Consider the following 20,103-nt stretch of genomic DNA (forward strand, 5'->3'; position numbering starts at 1 on the left):
GTAAAAGCAGATGGACCACACTGGGAAGAGGAAGACAAAGTCGAACAGAGTGACACTTCACTTCCAGCAGAGGTGGTTCTGCTCTCAGTCTGTTTTTGAAGGTTGTGAAACCTGGTTAAGTGACGGGCAGAGGAAGGTTCGGTTACACTCCTGGTTTCTAGTTCTATGTTTAGGAATGTGTGCTCTCGAATCTGAACTTGCGAGATTAGAGCTTAAATTTGATCAATAGTTTTGACACACACACACACACACTGTAGAGTCGTGGCTCTACAGCAAGTGAGAGATAATGCAGAGAAAACGCTGACACAACTGTTGGAATACCGCTAAAATAATTCAGGCCTGACTGACTTTAGTACTTGAATACATTGTGGCAGACAGCCGGACTGGAACACAGGCAGTCAGGAAGACAGACGGGAAAAAGCGACGAGCAGACAGTGCCGTCTAAAGTCTGCTGCCTCAGCTGTTCACATCCACAAACACAGAGCCCCCCCCCCTCCCCTCCCGTCTCTGGTCCGAACACACTCACTCAGACATCTCCATGTTGCCCCTCAGAGAGGTGGAGGTGAGAGCAATCACCCGGCACAAAGAGAGCACTGGAGCCCCGCTGGCTGCTTCTCATCCACTCACACCAGAAAGCAAGTCAAACTGTGGCTCGGAGCCAGGTCAGTGGTCTGAGGGACACGTCGCCATGAAATGTGTCTAAGTGGTTACAGCGGATTCGGGGGGGGGGGTTGATAAGCTTGATAAGAGTGGTATGAAATAAAAAATCAATTAAAAGACTTGCTTAAGAGGGGAAAGTGCAAAATGGCCACGGATGTGGAGAGAGACGTTGGTGAAAGTAGATTACAGACACAGACTCCTCAGGACAAGCGGGGGCTCTGTCCCCCCTTTTAACACAGGGACGTTAGCAGGCCGGCCAACTGGATCTCTCGCCTTCTCCCCCAAAATGACTTTCTTTTGCTATTTCAAGACAGAAAAATCAACAAAGCAGACTGAGCACACAGACAGTTCAGGTGTCGGAGCAGCACAGCGGAGGTGGTGTTTGAATTACAGACCTACCCAGAACTACTGCAACATATTGATAATTTGTCTTTGTGCAATATGACAGTGATACATTCATTCAAACAGTTAATTCAATTGTGCCGTTATTTAGAAGAAAAAAAACTGAATTCGCAATATACATAAACTCAAGTTTTAGGTTTTAGGATCTGAGGGGAAAGCGAGACACCATCAACGGTCTGGATTTAGATTTTGCCCTCACACAAATGTCATGTACGAAAATGAGTACGAAAAACAGTGTCTGGGATAAGTTGTAATTTTGTCTATATCCTCCATGAATCCACGAAAAACAGTGCAGAAACGGGTCAATGGTAACATGAAAGAAAAAGGAAGGGAGCCATTGAATGCAAAAAAGTGATGAACTTCATTAGACTTAATATGTGCCCACAATGAACACAACAAATGCTCTCGCTTGTTTTGCAATCGAAGGCTCCCCTTTTCTTCTTTGCGTTGTTCATATCCTGCATAAAGTCTTCTATGGACGCATGCTTCAAAACAGTGTCACAGTTGCACGCTGAATACCATTCACTGTGAACTGAGAGCGACACTCGACACCTTGAAACGCGTCGCAGTAAAATCGAGTCAGAAAGCATGCAACTGGATACAGAGCAGACAGCAAGAGGTTATGGAAAGATACATAGAATAAAAGGGTTTTGGGTGTATTGCCCTCAGTTTAAACTGAAGCCATTTTATTAGTACTTAATAAGCGTACCTGCACACCACCACTGTGACTGTGTCAGCGCGGGCGAACGTCATGTGCATCCTGTTATCCCAGAAACTCACACCACATATGTGGACTAAACGGAACTGAGCTTACCCGCTATTGGGCTTGACAGTGAGTGTGGTTGCCATGGCGATGCAAGTGATATTCTGCTCTGTATCATACAGTCAGTCAGTCAGTTATAAGCAGGATACAAAGACACATACAAAAAAAAGAGCTTTTACTAAGCGTAGGAGTATATAATGCTGAGTGAATGGCAGAACATTTACACTAGCAAAGAAACACTTTACATTCAACTTTCTACAGTAGTAGGAGCCTTAGTTATTGCCGGTTTGTTAGACAAGAGGCGTGTGCACATAACAAACCTAAAGTCCAAGCTGTAAAATACCAAGCCCTCTCCTTAGTAATGAACAAACAAACCTTCTGGACATGAATTATAATTCAGTTCACAGCCTTTGCTCCAATATTAATAATGGAAGTGGTAAAAAAAATCAGCTCTGCAAAGATTAGCATGAATAGTTTACTATTCTCTTTTTCTGCTTCCCCTAAAAAATGAAAATAAAAATAAAAGGTGGGGAGATTCAACCAGAGGCCATAAAAAACACACGCAGAGTGGCTTGTTGTATAGTGGCATGTGATGAGCAGAAAACAACTAAAAGGCCAAAAGGTTTTTGATTCAGAGAATCGTACAGTCCCTCAAATGATAAAGACTGTGTCCCAGTCTCATACTACACACCAACGTATACAATGTATACTAATCTTTATAGTAACTGCTTTTTGCAGTCGGCATACAAAAACAAATCAACATATTTTACTGTTTAAAACGGTAAAAAATGCTTTTTTTTATCCTCTATTCCCATCAACAGCACGCTAAAAAAGATTTGAGCAATCTGTCTTTTGACACTTTTGCAAACACACTGCGTACTCAAAACCTGCTTTGAGTTAGCATGTAGTATGGATTCGGGACTCACTCCCGGTCTGAAACCTTTGTGATCCAACGGCAGCTGGAAATGGAAGGAAAGCTCCTGTTACAGCCCCACCAGACCAAAACACCCTAACGCGTTACAGCAGATAGAAGAGAAGAGAAAAGACTGTGCCCTAATATTTGGCTTGAATATTAAAAACCAAACTACATAAGTACATTTAAGTCAACACATTTTGATTCAATATTAATAAATGACTTGAATTGCCTTGGAATAGTATTATAATCATATTACAAATATATAACAGTATAGATTGAAAAAAAATCAGACACGTAGTAAATGCTTTCCTTTCATTCATGTTGTACAATACGCTCACAAAAGGAGCTGGGAAACGTCCATTATATACGATATTGTCTGTTACGCATGGCTTTATATATTCTGTATTACACACTGTATTTACACCAGCCTTTTATTTTCTTTTCTAAGAAAGGTCCATTCATTGAGAGAAGCTATTGTAAGTCACCACAATTAAGGGCTTTGATTGGTTCAGGCCCTTTTTTTCCTGATGTGCTCCCAAACCTTGGGATTGAAATGGCTGACACTTCCTACAAAAACAGCATATCAACACGCATAAACACACACACACACACACACGCACGCACTCTAATTCTCCGCGGGGGGAGATATAAAAACCTGGGCAATAAAAGGAAAAGAGAAAAGACACTGAAGCGGGAACAGAGAGACGTCAGTCCGACTGGCTAATCAAAGAGCGAGTGTGCAACATCAGACACATTTTGTCTTTTGAAAAGCAGACAGAGAGGGAGAGACTTGACTGTAAGACCAGTCCTAAGACAGTTTCAGCAGGCAGGCAGACAGGTCGCCTGGCTGCAAATACAAAAGCAGCTTATACGTACAGATACAGTATACTTTAGTTTACATTATATTAGAAAAGAAAATGTACAAGATAATATCAGTTAAGTACAGCTGACACACTGAGAACCAACAGTTTAAGTTTAAGAGTTAAGGCTTGAACAGGACAAAAGCAACACCATGTTTGTGTCTGTCTGTGTGTGTGTCTGTCTGTGTGTGTGTGTGTGTGTATGTGTGTGTGTGTGTGTGTGTGTGTGTACATAAGTGCCAGGATCAAAAGAGCACTATGGCTTACTTTCACTTGAGCCATTTGCAACCCCAAATTCTATTAAACTCAATACCTACTGTAGGGATGCAAAATGGCCGCCACAGAAAGGCCACTAGAGGGAGCCGTGACATCCAGCAGGCGCTGGGTGTGTGTGTGTGCCTCCCTCCATAAGCTTGAGGCTTTAAGGTGGTTTTGGTTCATACTAGAGCCTCTTCCTCTTAAAGTAGTCAGCGTACTGCCCTCCCAGGCCTTGGGAGTGCTGCCCGATGTAGGCACCATCTGATGATGTCACTTCCTGCACCGCCAACTGAGGGTACTCCCTCTTGTGGCCCCTCGTCTGGTTCTGAAGAGACAGGAATGAGACGAGAGGGAAGAGTTAGAGGTGAAGAAACGGCACGTCTTTCGTGTTAAAGGAACAAGATCATCTGCTGTTGCACTTGGAGGTCCTAGAGTCACATGTCAGGTCATTACAGAAGTCTTGTTTTTAGATCGTGAACACTGGAAACTCTTTAAAAGATGGTTCCATCAAACTTCTGTGCCTTTTTGGAAAGTTGCACATTCACAAAGTCGAGACTAATTAACTCTAAGCCAAACAGCAAACAGTTGTTAGTAGATCATAAGACTATCCTGGAAGAAAAGCATCCAAAACGTCCCTAATTTTACATTCAATTAAATGCACAGCTCTATTTCTATTTTTATTTTGTCCTTTTATGTTTACCTGTTTTAATGCAATTATAAAACTCAGATATATGTAAATAAAAATAATAATTTACTTTTTTTCATTTTCCGATGTTCAGTAAGAGAGAGAGAGAAAAATACCCGTACCACAGTATATTCCAAACATTTTTGTATTTGCCGTAAATGGAAGTTTGATGGATTTGAGGTCATTTAATGCTGCAAATCAAACGCTTGGTGTTAAAACATCTTGACAAAGTTCCATTCTTGCAATTTCTACTTGAAGGGCCTTTCACAGCCAAAGTCTTGCACTGACTTCAATTTAGTAAAAGACTGGTCACTTGACAACAGTGTTTGTTTTGTGGTGTGTAGCAGATTACTGACACGAGTGCACGCTGCTGTTCATTGCTGCACTGATGGACACCTTAAACTGCAGATAAACTGAAAAGAGAGATTGGAAAAAAGAAAGCTGGAAATAAAAAGTGACTGGCTGTGGAATTTGACAACAAAGCAAACTTCCTGTGTTTGCGTGTGTGTTTTTAGGTCCAACAGTCTAAAAGGTCTTAGCTCCAGTGAGAGAGGACCACAGAGGCTGTCTGTACAAACAAATGTAAATCTTTCTAGAGACAAGGCTTAGCTCAGGCGTCTGGATCCTGTCTGCTCACGCCATCATGCTCTCTGTCTCTCTCGCAGTCCTTCCCTCCTCTTCTTCTCTCTATTGATTTCTCAGCTTTAAACTATGAGGACGACATTAAGGCTGTACTGTACAGCTCTATTGCCGCGTGTGCTGTACATGTACATTATACTGAATTTGTCAAGGAGGAATCGTTGGCTTTGCATCGACAGCAAAATAAAATGGAGGCATATCAGAAAACAGTCACGACGTCCACAGTAAGACGTCTTTCTTCAGATATGATCAAATATACTTCAGAAAGACCAGACAAGGCCTGTCACTGATGTATCCCTTTTTAAATTACGACCTGCTTATATCTGCAGTCAGGCAAGCCAAGACCCTGGCCACTATTTCATAATTTACAGTGGTGATGCATTAACAGGAGCTAGAAATGCAATACAACACTTCCTGTTGCTGCAAACCACTTTCCTGTTTGTTTGCTTTTATTGTGAAGTAAAACAAAGGCTGATTTATACTTATACTCTCTCAGTTTCAATGACTCATTTTTTAACGATATGTAAGATAATAGTCTGTACTAATATTCATTACATTGCTTTGGCCTTTGTTATTACACATAAAACCATCCAGTAGTGGTTATTGTAAATTTCCCCGCTGTGGGATTAATAAAGTCTATCTTAATCTTAATCTTATTCTGAATTATAACTTTGAATTCAACGAGCTGAATGGTGATGTTCACCCCTGTGTGTGAGTGTGAACCTCTCGCTACTCACGTAGTAGTACGTGTTCCAGTCAGTGGCGGCAGTGTGTGTGTGCGTGACCGGGCTTGCCGTGGCTGCCGCCGGGTGTGGCGCCCCGAGGAAGCCGGGCATTAAGGGCAGGGTGCTGTAGGCTGGGAGCACAGCAGCAGCTGGCAGGACGGCCGGTGGAGGGGCCGCGCCGTTACTGACGGCGTGCAGAGAGACTCCTAGAGGCTTACACACATCTACCTCCTAGAAGAGACACACACACACACACACACACACACACACACACACATTGACTACAGGTGGTAAGTCAGGAAAACCACAAAGGAAATATTCCCCAAAGCCCTGACGCTTCCATCACGTCCATTTTGTTGTTAGGTGGCATATTGTTGTTGAAAGCACATTCTTTCATTTATTCATTCATGTTAACCTTTCTGCCCCCTAGTGGCTATAATGAGATGTACAGCCATCTACAGATGACGCACTCAACCAGGATCACTCACTCGCCCCCTCCTGGCTGCTGTTGCATGTTGTGTTCTGTTTCCTGAGGACAACCAGCCAAAACAAAACACTGCAACGTCCCGACGGCACATTCTCAGTTCAGTTTAAAGCCAGGAGGAAACTTTATGTCTGAAACCCACCGTATCATTTTTTCGGCCTACCGTGACCTCAGAATACCAGAATGTGACTGCCAGGCAATGAGATCCATGGCTGCATCTTCAAGCAAATACTTCACACACACAGCAGCTGATAAACCTGAACCTTGCTGCTCAGGGTGTGTGGAGATGTCTGGTATCAGCTGCTGGGTGCAGAGTGATGTGTTCCCTCTAACAGGGTATCAGTGTCTCAGAGAGGGGTCACTCCCTCCAAATAAATAAATACTATCTCTGAGGTCAGTGAGTGTTGTGTAATCCATGTGTGAAAAGGTCTACAGTGTGCCCTTTGCTGCTATGCGTCAGGTCACGGACAATCTTTCTGTCAAACACGACGGTGCATTATCTTGTATCGTACCAACTTTATCTTTGTACCATTTGTAGTCACTAATCTGACTAATTTGTATCAAACTTCTCTCCCTCTTTAGCTCAACTGCCTTTGTCTGTGATTTGAGTTCAGACCTTGAGAGGCATTTTGGCATTTTGTGCTGAGGGTTAAGACCTGGTTCTGGGGGTTATGGTTTTGATTGGGTCGGTTAGGCATGTGTGTGTACCTTAGTGGCGTAGGCCTGGTTGGCTGTGGCAGGCTGGGAGTAGTACTGAGTGACCGCCTGCATGTAGGAACTGTAATCCCCGTAGGTCGACACTGGCGGAGCCTGCAACACAAGAAGGTTGTTTGGTCATTGTTTAAAGTTTTTAATGTATTTTAAGTTAAAGTTAAAGTTTAAGTTAAGGTCCAGGATTGTATCTGTATTTATTATGAATAACTTAAAAAGGTTTAAAAATATCAGTTTCAGTTTTTTTATATTGTGAGCTGCTTGTCACCACCAGAGGATCCTGCTTTCTGTGACTTTAAGTTTCCCACTTTGGTGTGTGGGAACATGAAAAAACACATGCAAACCCACGCGGTAACACATGAGTGTGTGCGTGTTACCTGTGTGTGCTCCTTGCTGTAGTCTGCGGCGGTGCTGTCCTGTGGAGCAGCAGTGCTGTAGTTGTGAGCTTGTGCTGCTTGGTAGTGCTGGTACCACTGCTGCATGGCCTCCTATGACACACACACACACACACACACACACACACACACACACACACACACACATCAGCAAACATCAGGTGCAGAGCGGCTGGAGCAGACAGATGAATGTTTGCTCAGTAATTTTCTTGTCTTTGCTGATTTTTTGCCTCCTTTCTTTCTCTTTCTTTGTCATTCATTAACTATTGTTCCTGCCGACGGCCCTCCCCTGTTCCTCTCCTTTGTCTCGTCTTTCCAGACAAATTAAACAGGCCGTTTTATTGGTTATCTAATCATGATTCATTTGTTTGGATGAGTAGATTGTAATTAACATTTAAAATTGGGTTTGTATCACGCTGCAAATATCAGATATGTCACTTGCCGCCAGAGGAGGCATAACTACGAGAGAGAGAAACAGAGTGACACAGAAAGAAAGAAAGAAAGAAAAGAGATGCAGACTAACTGCCAGTAGGGAGGATTCATGACTTGTTCAGAGTGGAGTGTTGAGAGAGAGGAATGGAGCAGGGACAGATGGAAAGACACAGCGCTCTCTGCCAAATCCTCTCTCATTCTGTCTGTCCAAATATCCATACCCATCCTCATCTCTTCCCCCTCCCTGCCTCCTCTAGTCACAGCTCACTCCGACACTGCTGCACTCATCCATCCACTCATTATGCATCCATCCATCCATCATCTATTCAGCCGCCATCCGTCTCTCACACATTTCGGGCCGAGTAACACAATTGTGAACAGGCAGACCCACATCACACATGCATCTCTCACCATATTTCTTCATTTGTATCTCCGTACAGTGTGTGTGTGTGTGTGTGTGTGTGTGTGTGTGTGTGTGTGTGCGCGCGCGCTCTGCAGTACCTGTGTGTAGGCCTGGTTGTATTGGCTGTAGTCAGTGGAGGTATCAGTGGTGTATGGAGCTGTGGTTGTAGCTGCCGCGCTGTGGGAGAAGGAGGCGGAGCCCTGGGAGACGACGGGAGCAACCGAGGTGCCGTACACCCCGGAGCCGGGCTGTCCTCCCTGGGCTTTACTCCCCACTGACCCTGAACAACAGGGGAGGGAACCATGGAGGAGGCTCAGCGAGATAGGTAACATTGTGGGTAATCGCACTAATATGGGCATTAAGATCGCAAAACATATCAAAGGAATACTCAAACAGTCGTGCCCCTGAAACAGCTGTATTGTGTGTGTAGATTAACAACAGTTCCTGGAGCATGATCCCCTTCTCCAACGCTGACCTGTATCTTCAGTATGTACCAGACTATCCGCGCTCAGCATGTGGGAGAGCTTCAGAGGTATGAAGAGGTGGCAGTGTGACACAGCAACAGTGTATTTAGGATACTGAACATACAGACCAACATGGGATGAGTGATTCTGCTCCAGGAGGGAAGACTTCAACATTTTGGGAAAATACGCTAATTGGCTTTCTTCAGAGAGTTGGAGACTGATACCACTCTCAAAAAAAACAAACAAACACACACAACACAGAGGAATCGATATGCTTTTGCCAAAGCTAAGCTGATTGCACATACAATAGGATAAGATAACAACGTGTTTGCTTTCGTTTGTTGTGTGTTTGAGTGCTCACCTTGCAGAACCACCCCTGGCATTACACTGGCCAGGTTCAGGTAAGGATTGGAGGGCAGTCTGACTTCTTTAGGAGGATCGCCCAACAGAGAGCTCTGACCACTGCTTACCTAAAGAGAGAGAAGCAGATTCATATGGTATTATTCGCCGTATCAGTACGACAGTAGCAAAACAGACTTCAGTCTGTAAGTTTTCTGGTGTTTTTTTTTTGGGGGGGGGGGGGGGGGGGTAATTACTGTGGCCTGTGCTGCCAGCTAAGTGAATTCACTGCTACCACACCAACCTCGACAAATGTTTTTTAATGTCGCAAAGATTCTGATGAAGTGCTGAAGAGCTGGCAAGGCTGTGCTAACCTGGGAGGATTGTACTCTCGGTTAATCACACTTTCCCTCTATTAAAGAGACTTTAGAGAAGACAGCGCTGGGACTGGAAGCAGTTCCCCTAAGAACTTCAGCGCTGTGATTATCTCTGTACACTGACTTATTATGGATGATGATGTTAGAATAGCAGGGCTTTATTTAAACCAGGCCTAGTCAAAGACATGTAGAGGAGCACAAAAGTAGACAGGTATTCAGCGTGTACAGGAAGGCATACAGGTGAGCGGGCAGGTAGGCATGGGGCAGGTAGACGGGCTGACAGGGCAGAAGAGAGACGGCTGGGCAGGCAGAAAAAAATGTCATAAAACAATGGCCATCGTAACTGACCGCACACTAAACCCCTCCATCATCCAATCGTATGGAAAACAGTGACAATCTGCAGAGTTTGGAAGGTGGTGCCTTTCTACAACCAAAGACACAGGAAAGTGGCAGGAATGGATGAAACAGTGTTAGTGTTTGTCTGCTTTAATGTATACGCTAACTCCCGACAGTGATTCTAATAGTTACTTCCAGGGCCAAGGAGCACATCATTACCTAAAGACATCAGAATCAGAATCAGAATCAGAAATACTTTATTGATCCCCGGGGGGGAAATTGTACAGTACCGGTGCTCCCATTCAAGAGTAGAAAGTAGCATAAATTTAGAGCTAAAGTATGTACAAAATATAAAAATAAGAAATAGAAAATAAAAATATACACATTTACGTAAGTGAAAAATAAAATAAAAATAAATAAATAAATAAAATAACAGTAAAAAAAATATATACAATAACAATGTATATGTATATATATATATGTATGTATTGCACTGGAACATTTAAAGAATAAATAATGAAGTAGTATATGAACAGGTGAAGTAGGTCCAGATTTCCAGTCTGTTTCTTCTGAGTGTCTGACACTCAGAGGGAGGAGTTGAACAGTCTGATGGCCACAGGCAGGAATGATTTCCTGTGTCGCTCTGTCGTACATTTGGGAGGAATGAGTCTCCCACTGAAGGTGCTCTTGTGCCTGACCAGTACATCATGGAGAGGATGTGAGACATTGTCCAAGATGACCCGCAGCTTGGACAGCATCCTCCTCTCTGACACCACCCTCTCTGACATACATATATGGAAGTAAGTTGGATTCTCCTTTTAAAACAAGTCCACTGAAGTCAAACTCATGAAACGAGTGTTGGCTTAATTAGCTAGCTAGCTACAGCCGAAAGTGCAAGAACGCAGAGCTTGACAGGTGTAGCAACAGTAACTAAGGGGGGGCGGGGCTTAGCCATCAGTTCATTTCCAAGTCTTCCTTGAATATTTTAAATTGAAAATGTTTTTTCAACAGAGAAAAGCAGAGAGATCCAGAGACAGATAATGACACATGGAGAGTGGGGTTATACAGCACAGTGGTGTGTATTTGCTGTGTGTGTGTGTGTGTGTGTGTGTGTGTGTGTGTGTGTGTGTGTGTGTGGATTTGCGTTCGCTGTGCTCACCATGCTAGACATGGGGCAGCCATCTGAGCTGTTGTGCTGGCCTGTTGACGTATAAACTCCTCCAGGAGGGATCGGTGGAGGCGGGCCAAGGCCTGAGTTACTTATACCCAAGGAATAGCTCTGTCCCTGCGGATGGGCGCTCACCATGGTCCCAGGAGGTGCCGGCTGCCTGTCACAGGAGGTGGAGGAGGAGGAGGAGGAAGCACAAGGGTTTGTGGAGATAGAATGGGTGCTGTTTTGCTCTCCCCCTCCAGCTCGACCCTGGAGGTATGGCATCACACCTGCTGCTGATACCACTACTGTGGCATTGTGGGTAGATGACGGTACTGACTCCTGGCCCAACTCTAGAGGAGAGGAAGGAAAGAGAAGGGGAGAAGAAGACAGAGAAGGGAAAGGAAGGGAAGGAGGAGAAAGGAAACAAGAAGGAAAGAAAAGGAGAAAAAACACAGGAAAGTTAAGGAAAGGCATAAAAAAGGTAAGGACAGAGAAGGAAAGGAAAGCAAAATATGGGAAAGACATAAAATACAACAGAGGAAAAGGGGAGGGAAGGGAAGGAAGGAGAAGCACGGAAATTAAAAGGAAGGGAAAAGAAAGCAAAAGGATGTCAAAGGAAAGGAAAGAAAAATGGAGGAAAGACAGCACCGAGGAACAATGTAAAGGAAAGGAAATTAAGTGAAGGGAGATGAGAGCAAGGAGAGGAGAGATGCCAGATAAACACGAGAAATGGCTTCTACTGATGACCATCAGCGTCTCTGTCTCCTCTGGACAGAGTGGAATCACTCAGACGGATGGAAACTGAGAGCTCGGCCCGAGCATCTCTCTCCAGAGCCAGCTGTAATATTTGAGAATGGGTTTCCTGCTCATACATCATCACTTATCATGTTTATTTACAGCCCGGCACTTTGCTCCACACTCCACACATTACATATACACAAGCACAACGAAGAAAACACAGACATAGAAGCATGCGCGCACACTCACACACAGAGTCACACTTATTATATATCCAATATTGCTGTGACAAATGGCCTCCACAGCACAATAAGAGAATCAGCTCTAACAAGCCTTAAGCTAACAATCCCAGCAGACACATGCACTGATAAAAGCCTCACATTACACACACAAAATTGCAAACTCATGCGCACACACACATAAATACATCAGCACACTTACACACAACTGCGTGTGTTTTCTGCACACACAGTCTGTGATACGTAATTTCCATTTAAAACAACACAGCTTTTCTCAGCTGGAGATTTGAATTGGAAATGCTCTGCAGTTTCCTGGGTGTGTTGTACAATAACGTACGACTGTGAGACATTCAGGGATCTGCACAGAGGCAACTCTGACACTAACATACCCTAACATATTATGATTGAGGGTTATTGAGGTTTTTTTGTTTTTTTTACACCAGTTACTGTTCAAAAATACTCCAGCTGTTTCGTCCCCCCCCCCCCCCCCACACCCACTTTCAGAATAAGTCCTTTTTTTTATTTTTAAGACATACCTGAGAAAACTGAGGCATATGTATTCTGCACTGCTTGAAACAGGCGGTCTCAGTTTGGGTTTATGTACGCTTATTTTTAAAAGCAGAATTTTGGCTTGAGGTCGGATGTGCTCATCTTAACAGCCTTAACAGGATATTGGCCGTGAGTTGAGGCACATTCAACAACAAGGCTGTCAAGATTTAACCACGAGGGTAAACCTAAGAGGTAAACGTTCTGGGGTTTTTTGGCGGAGGTGAGAGGGTTACTTGCTTTTATTCCCCCTGCTTTGCTTTGACATTGACAAAAAGCAGTCCTCATTTATGTGCTATGCCCATGTTTGGTGAAAACAGTGTACGCCCTGCTAACTGTCACAAGGCTAACTGTCGAAATGGTGTTGATATTTTTCAAGATCTTATTTGAAATCGTTTTTTAACATCAGTAAATCATGACTACATTCATTTTGAGAAAATAAAGAAAAAGTAGGACCATCACTGAGAAGCTGCACAGCCACTACCAGCCTTGATCTGACATCACTGCATGTGCCACTTTACAAGAAGTCATGCGAGATTGTTTGACTGCATAAAACAGACACAGGGGGCTGATACGTACTGTAGGTCTCAATATGGTCTCATTAGTTTGCAGTAATTACACCGAGTCATTTGACGAGGCCATACTGTGATACTCTGCCCTGCTCACCTGTAGGAGAGTCTCCCAGGAGGCCTTTCCCCAGCGGCACAAGGCCTGGAGGCCGCAGAGACAAAGCTTTCTGCATCAGCAGCCTGGACGGGTCCCCGAGCAGACTGGAGACCTGAGAGGAGGAGGAGGAGGAGGACATAGAAGAGCATTATGTAAAGACAGAAGGAAGACACAGTGAAGGGAGAACGTGGGGAGAGAATGGCGATAAGGGAGAAGATGGCGGAAAACAGTGGAAAAGAATGAGCCAAGCAAATACACATTATAAAAAGTGGCGGAGGGTCAAAAAAGAGAGAAAGAAAAAATATACACAGCATTTTCCTTCTCTGGGTTCTGAATTGTCATCTTACAGTTTCTAAAACAGCATCAGACATTCCAAACATCAGTCACTGTGACTTTTAACTTTCACTTCAGCAATTAAAGGAAACAGCAGAGACATTTCTAAAATATGCAAATCAAAATGAGATTTCAACACCTCGAAGTTGCCTTTTGAACAGAAAAGAGGCAATTAGGTTGCCTGAGTTTGGGGCTGTTTGGTTTCATTATGCATCAAGTGCTGAAGATGAAAATATACGGGCTCATATGCACATGCCCACAACTATGTTTAACCCTCACCCTCACCTATGCAAATTATAAATCTCACACACACACACACACACACACACACGTGTGTCTTACGCTGCTGATGCGCTTGTCTTTGATGTGTAGAAGCTGCTGCTGTGCGAGCTGCATATGCAAGAGGTTCTGGAGGACTAGTCCATTCCCAAGCATAGCACTCTGTGAAGTGAAGGAAAACAGACATTATTGCAACAAACACATCCACACACACACAGACACGCTGAAATATCCCACGCAGATGTTGATGTTATTGTGACCTGGTGTGCTTTTCCCAGTGTGAGCAGAGCTGTGGTGAGAGGAGGTCTGAGGAAGGGCAGGCTGGCGTGACGCCCGTACTTCCCTAAAAACACAGCCGAGCAACAAATAAAAACATCAATCAGTGCTTTTTCTTTGTGACTTTCTTTTATGAGGTCTGTTTCCACTAATGCATTCATCAATCATCTTCTCAACAGGCATACACAGGCAGGATTATTAGTCAGACAGCCAATCCATCAGTCACTTACAGCACATTTCAAACAATCACGCAGCCTTGCTTTATAACAAGCACAAGTAAAGCAATATTGGGATATTATGTTAGCACAAAGCACATTACCTCCTTCAAAACGAACTTTTTCCAAGTTTAAATTACATTTTGATGCTGCAGACAGTTACGAAGAAGCTCGAACAAAAAAAAATCAATTGAGAAAAGAAAAGCAGTAAAATGCAAAATGTAAACTCTGTCGATGGTACTGACAGTTTCCTCAGAAACAACACAACTAACTTCAACAGCTCACTGATGTTTTTCTCAATTCAGAAAGTGTTTGTGTCTGACTTGTGTTGCTCACACGTCACTAAATTTACTGTTGGGGCTGACTCTTCTGTATTTTACTCTTTTGACTTTTACTCTTCAGGATCAAAGTAAAAAAGTAAAAGTACTCATTATGCAGAATGGCCCATTTCAGAATCATATATATTATAGCATTATAATTATTGATGCATTAATGTGTAGCTGCGTCACTTTAACGTTGCAGCTGGTGAAGGTGGGGCTAATTTTTATTACTTTGTATACTGAAAACTTAAAAATATTTCCTTCCGAATTGTAGTAGAAGTATAAAGTTTAGAGCAGTTATTTTCCACCGCTGACTTTCTACAGGCATTTAATGTTTTGTGCTTCGACAATAACAGTTTTACAGTTAATCTACACTTTTTTGAATCCAGTTTTCTTGTTACTCATTTATAAAAACACCTTTGCTCTAACTCTTGTTTATTGTATCTCATCATTTTCTTCATTTGTCGTCACTATTGCTGAACTTGTTGTCCAATAACATTCCCTGCTTCACGTACAAACCTCAAAGGCCAGCTGCTGCCTTTAACTTTCATTGGCGGCGCGTTGAGCTCGGCCGCGCGGCTGTGATAAGGACAGCCTGGTTGGTGAGAAATGTAATGAAATGGTTCCAGCTGTGCGTGTTTGTGCACCAGTAATTGTTGTCTTTTCTTGCACGTAATGAGTAAACAGCAGTTCCCTTCTGCTGTTCACGCTGATCAAGTCTGGCGGAAAGAAGAAGCATCGCCAAGTGTTGGTTTGTTACTATTTCTTTGTAGTGCTGAATAATTTGAATTGAACCGATGTTGAAAAGGAGCAGTTACGTTGTATTTTTCCCATCAGTGGACATATATCAATCCTCTTGCTTACCTAATCACCATGGCAACAACAAGAGGTCAATTTGTGTTGACAAGCATTTATTCATTCCGACTAATATGGTTTGTTGTTTTTAAGCTACAGTGGTTTATTCAATGGGAAAACCGTGTATAGATCTCCAAAATTTTGGTGGGTTTGCCCACATTCACACGCATTTTCCCTGTTCGGGATTCATATCAGCAGAATTGGTCACAGGGCGTCTCGCTGGCCTTCGGGCAAGTGCCACCCTACAGCTACACACATACAGTACACACTCCCTTTCTTCGGCTTTTGTGTGCGTGTGTCTTACTTCTCTGTATCACAAGGTCTCCTCATAATAAATGTAAGCGTCAATGCTAATGGTAGCTTCCACCAGATTAGGTAGAGAAAGTTTAACATTTAATCAAGGTCCTAATTTTAGACTTTAATTGTGCGTGCACTTCTTTAAGAGAGCTCCCCCACCTCCCCCATCTTCTGTCCTTCCTGTTCTCATTTGTTCCGCTAATGTCACACGATTTCATTTTAATACCTGATTAGCCATTCATCAAATAATGAAGCCGTTGAAGAGGTGATTACAGTATATAGGAGGGCCTAACAGAGGGGCAGACTCGTACAGTGGATCTTTGATAATCATCCAAGCCCCTCAGGAGGGGAATGACTACTCAAAAGGACGAGTTCAGGATGCTGATTTGCTTTAAAAGATTATTCAAAATGTGCAGCGCACATGCAAATTATATATATATATATTAGATATAATATACCATTTTCAAGTTGAAAGTTTTTAGCTGCGTGTTTCTAAAGGGAACTACAGGCAAGACAATTTATGAATACTAAAAAAGCATTTTAAGAGACGCCCCCATTTAAAAAAGTCTAATCACAGAAACTGGTGAAAGCTAAAGATTATGATGTTGAGAAGATTGAAAACAATCTGGCGCTTAAATCAATTTACTTGAATTCAGCAATTATAACGCTGTGTTTGGTTCACAAATTCAACACGAGGCGTTTTAAATTTGCTACCGCTCTGATTTGTGCCTCTGTCTGGCTCCTTTTCCATAGCAACAGAGGCCGAGGCTCATGGGTAATGTGGTATTTAGACCTGTCCGCCATTCCAAAGTGAAGGTCATAACATAAACCTATAGGATCGCAGCATTATCCAGAGTCCTGTGTGTCTGAAGTAACATTAGAACATGAGAGCATTATTTTTTATTTATTTTCTGACAATCACACTGCTGTCATTTCAGTGTACAGGCAGCTATCTGCTCTCCAAACCTTTAACTTGATGTGTGACGTCTCCTGCTGTGCCAGTCATTCTCTATCAACTCTCCTCTCCAGTGCACTCCCATCCATTTCAGCTCTTGATACAGTATGTTAGGGCCACCTATGAGACTACCACTTTTTCCAGCACAAGGTTGATGTACACTACTAGCCGAAGGTGTTGTACACAACATGATATATTGATGATGAAAGCCATGATGTATAACTCAGTGGGCTAAAAGAAATATTACAAATTCAGACTGCGTTAAAATCACGTATGTGTATCATAACTTCTGGGGTTTTAGGACTCGAAACCAAATGAAAAGCTGATCCATGCTTCATGCAGCAGCACATTTACAGTCGTACCTCCTCTTTTCCCAGTGTGGTACGGTCTCATGAGGATCTGTAGGGCAGCAGGATTGGTCATGCTGGTCAACAGCTGGGCCAGGTTGGGTTCTGGTAGCAGACCTTTCCTATTACTCAGAATCTGGAGAACAACAAAATACACACAAGTTAGAGGAAGAAAAGTGAGACTGTGTGTGTGTGTGTGTGTGTGTGTGTGTGTGTACAGTATGTGTTTTGATCTCGTCATTAGGAGTCCCTGATGGCTGTGGTAATCATTACACTAGTTTACATCATTGGGAAATGTCTGCAATGTCAGCAGCGGGGAGTCAATCTGGGAGACAAAAGAAAATAAGCAAGAGAGAGAGAGAGAGAGAGAGAGAGAGAGAGAGAGAGAGAGAGAGAGAGAGAGAGAGAGAGAGAGAGAGAGAGAGAGAGAGAGAGAGAGAGAGAGAGAGAGAGAGAGAGAGCTGTTAGAGAAACAGAAAAGGAGCAGGAGGGGGAAAGAGACAAAAAAATCTGCTGCAATATTGCCATCAGGCTGAGGTGTGAATACAATTTTTTTTAAAAAATCACACTGCGAGTAAAAGCACGAACAAGACAATCTTGTGAGGATCTTGCACACAACAGTTTAATGTACAAACCAATCACAAGAGGAAAGCAAGTGACACTTTGAAGCCCCTGAAAACATGGTTTCAAACCATTTCTCAAAAAACTGTACATTTGTTACCAAATTCGCAACAATCAAAGTTAAGTTGAGAAAAAACAACATTGTTAAGTATCATTTATTAGGAGTGTAACACTAATCTACTTAATAAGGACTGTGTGTGTGTGTGGTTTGATCCCATTTCATTGACAGTGGTCTGGCAACAGAGGCAAACAAGCCAACAACTGTCCTGTCCTTTTGATTCAAATACTGCTGAATCCCACTTCCACACACTTCAGACCAATGAGAAGAGCTCAGAAAAACCACAAAATACTGAAGTATCTCGTCATAAAACGGTTTGAACTTTGGCATAATATTGTGTGCTTATGGAGAATGTCATGGTTCATAATATAAAGAGGCTCACAGAGATTTTGAAAGCTACATAACGAGGACCTTTCCGTAAAAAAAACAACCAAAACACATTTTATAAGAGATGAACCCAAAAATGTTACAGATTCCATACTTGAACGGGGATACAGACTCTCTTCCAAGATGCCGTTTGAAATTGATCTCTGTGATCAAGGCGCAGCACTGTCAGCTTTGATCGTGTCTCTTGTGATTGACTTGCATACTGTGGAAGAATGTTGTAGTCTTGCAAAGCTACCGTTTTTATTGCATTTCTTAAAGATTATTCTTCACCTTTATTACAACAGTCTTAAGCAGGTCTTAATCATTCATCTACCAGGTGTTTAAAATGTTACTGGGTCCTACTGTAAGTAGAAAGAGGAAATACGTGTCTGTACAACTGCTGCAATAGATATTAACTTGTGTTTTCAGCTTGCAGCAACCTGTAACCTGACAGTATGTGTCTATTTAGCACTGCTCGCTTACTTGTGTTGCGCCAGTTTTAGTTACTTTGTGCATTTAATGTGTCCCACAGTGTTGCTGCAGCTGCATGTTCCATTTAATTCTTTTCTGAGCACACATGCAAGGCCAGTTTTACTCTTTGTGCGCGTCCCCCGTTAATAGCAAAGCTTACGTTTCATTTGAAATGAGCTGGATTTCCTGGAACTAAACGGATCTCCGCTGACTCGCTTTTAATCGAAACACATAGTGTAAGGCACGTTCCCAAATAAGAATTCAATCACCCATTACGCTGCGAAATGTAATTCAACGGACTCAAATGAAATCCTATCGAATTAGACCGCGTCCGATCGAATGGAGCAGCCCTTGCTCTGGTAGATTCTCCTCAGCACTGACAGTGTGCCGGCAGTACTCGCTGGCTGGCCCAAAGACACGGCTATTTAAAACAACATTAGCAGGATGGTGATATTTCCTCCTCGTCTGCCCCTGAGCTACAGCATGACTTCAGCTCAAGTCAACCTTGTTTCCTCCCTGTCACATCCTGAAGAGAGAGCATTACTGACGGGGATGGAGTGGGTCTGACTCCAGCCTGTCAGCAAGAGAGGAAGAGGAGAGAGTCTGGTGCACACATACAGTATGTGTATTTGTGTGTTACAGCAAGGAAAGCTGGCCTGTGTGTGTGTGTGTGTGTGTGTGTGTGTGTGTGTGTGTGTGTGTGTGTGTGTGTGCCGGTGATGAACAAGGCCAGTCATAGCTGACAGCGTCTTTCAAGGCAAGAGAGAGAGAGAGAGAAGGAGGAGGACGGCAGGAGGAGGAGGAGGAGGAAAGCTCTCTCTCCTTTCTTTTCTTTCTGTTGGGGAAAAATGTCATCATGCATCAGTCTGTTTGGCTACTGGCACAAAATCCAGCCACACACCCACGCACTGACACACACGCCAGGGAGGTAAGGAAGCCGCGAAGAAGGGAAGGCGAGAAGTAACGCGCAAGGAGAGAGATGGAGGGAGAAGAAAGGAGGAGGGAGGAGGAGGCCATCTGGTCCTCAGCGTTCACACTCATATTCACTGACTGGAGGAACAAGGCCTCAGAGGAGATCTGGAGCCAGGAGAAGGTCTTGATCTCTTTCTGAAGGTCTGATGTTTCTTTTACCAGCTGCTCACATTCACTGCAATAATCTTAAAACGGAGACTCGGGGTGCTAATGCAACCTTGCAGTCCTCACAGGCTCAAACGTTTTCTCTCTCTCTCTCTCTTCCTTGTCCTTCCCTTTTCTGGTCTCTTTCTCTCGGCCAGTCCAGTGTGTTCTTACCTTCCTTCCATCCTCACGTCTGCCTCCTCTTCCTCAGCTAATTCATTCACAAACACATTTTCTCTCAGTGTCTTTCCACCCTCTTCGTTGCAATTCAGACTAACTGTGATTGTCGCTGCTCTGCTTTTCAACCTGTCATTTTCGAACCCTCCATCTCAAGGCCGCGAGCGCTTTACTTGCACCTGATCTTTCTTGTTCTGTAACAGCTGCGAGTACAGCTGTCAGACAT

The 20,103-nt window shown here is 43.3% G+C and overlaps 1 protein-coding gene across 1 annotated transcript in view; it reads right to left on the bottom strand.

Moving 5' to 3' along the window:
• Window positions 1-4,043: 4,043 nt before the first annotated feature.
• The window catches only part of raver2 (ribonucleoprotein, PTB-binding 2), a 67,568-nt gene continuing 51,508 nt past the window's right edge, over window positions 4,044-20,103 (bottom strand). Inside the window, exons 6-16 of the mRNA XM_070909383.1 lie at window positions 17,084-17,204; window positions 14,064-14,146; window positions 13,867-13,965; window positions 13,192-13,303; window positions 11,009-11,352; window positions 9,159-9,267; window positions 8,432-8,613; window positions 7,481-7,591; window positions 7,101-7,202; window positions 5,921-6,139; window positions 4,044-4,184 (exon numbers count right to left, since the gene is read on the bottom strand). Coding sequence (XP_070765484.1) covers window positions 4,044-4,184; window positions 5,921-6,139; window positions 7,101-7,202; window positions 7,481-7,591; window positions 8,432-8,613; window positions 9,159-9,267; window positions 11,009-11,352; window positions 13,192-13,303; window positions 13,867-13,965; window positions 14,064-14,146; window positions 17,084-17,204 — 1,623 coding nt within the window. The remainder of the gene's footprint in view (window positions 4,185-5,920; window positions 6,140-7,100; window positions 7,203-7,480; window positions 7,592-8,431; window positions 8,614-9,158; window positions 9,268-11,008; window positions 11,353-13,191; window positions 13,304-13,866; window positions 13,966-14,063; window positions 14,147-17,083; window positions 17,205-20,103) is intronic.

This window comes from Enoplosus armatus, chromosome 7, assembly GCF_043641665.1.
Source record: "Enoplosus armatus isolate fEnoArm2 chromosome 7, fEnoArm2.hap1, whole genome shotgun sequence".
Classification (NCBI taxonomy): Eukaryota; Metazoa; Chordata; class Actinopteri; order Centrarchiformes; family Enoplosidae; genus Enoplosus; species Enoplosus armatus.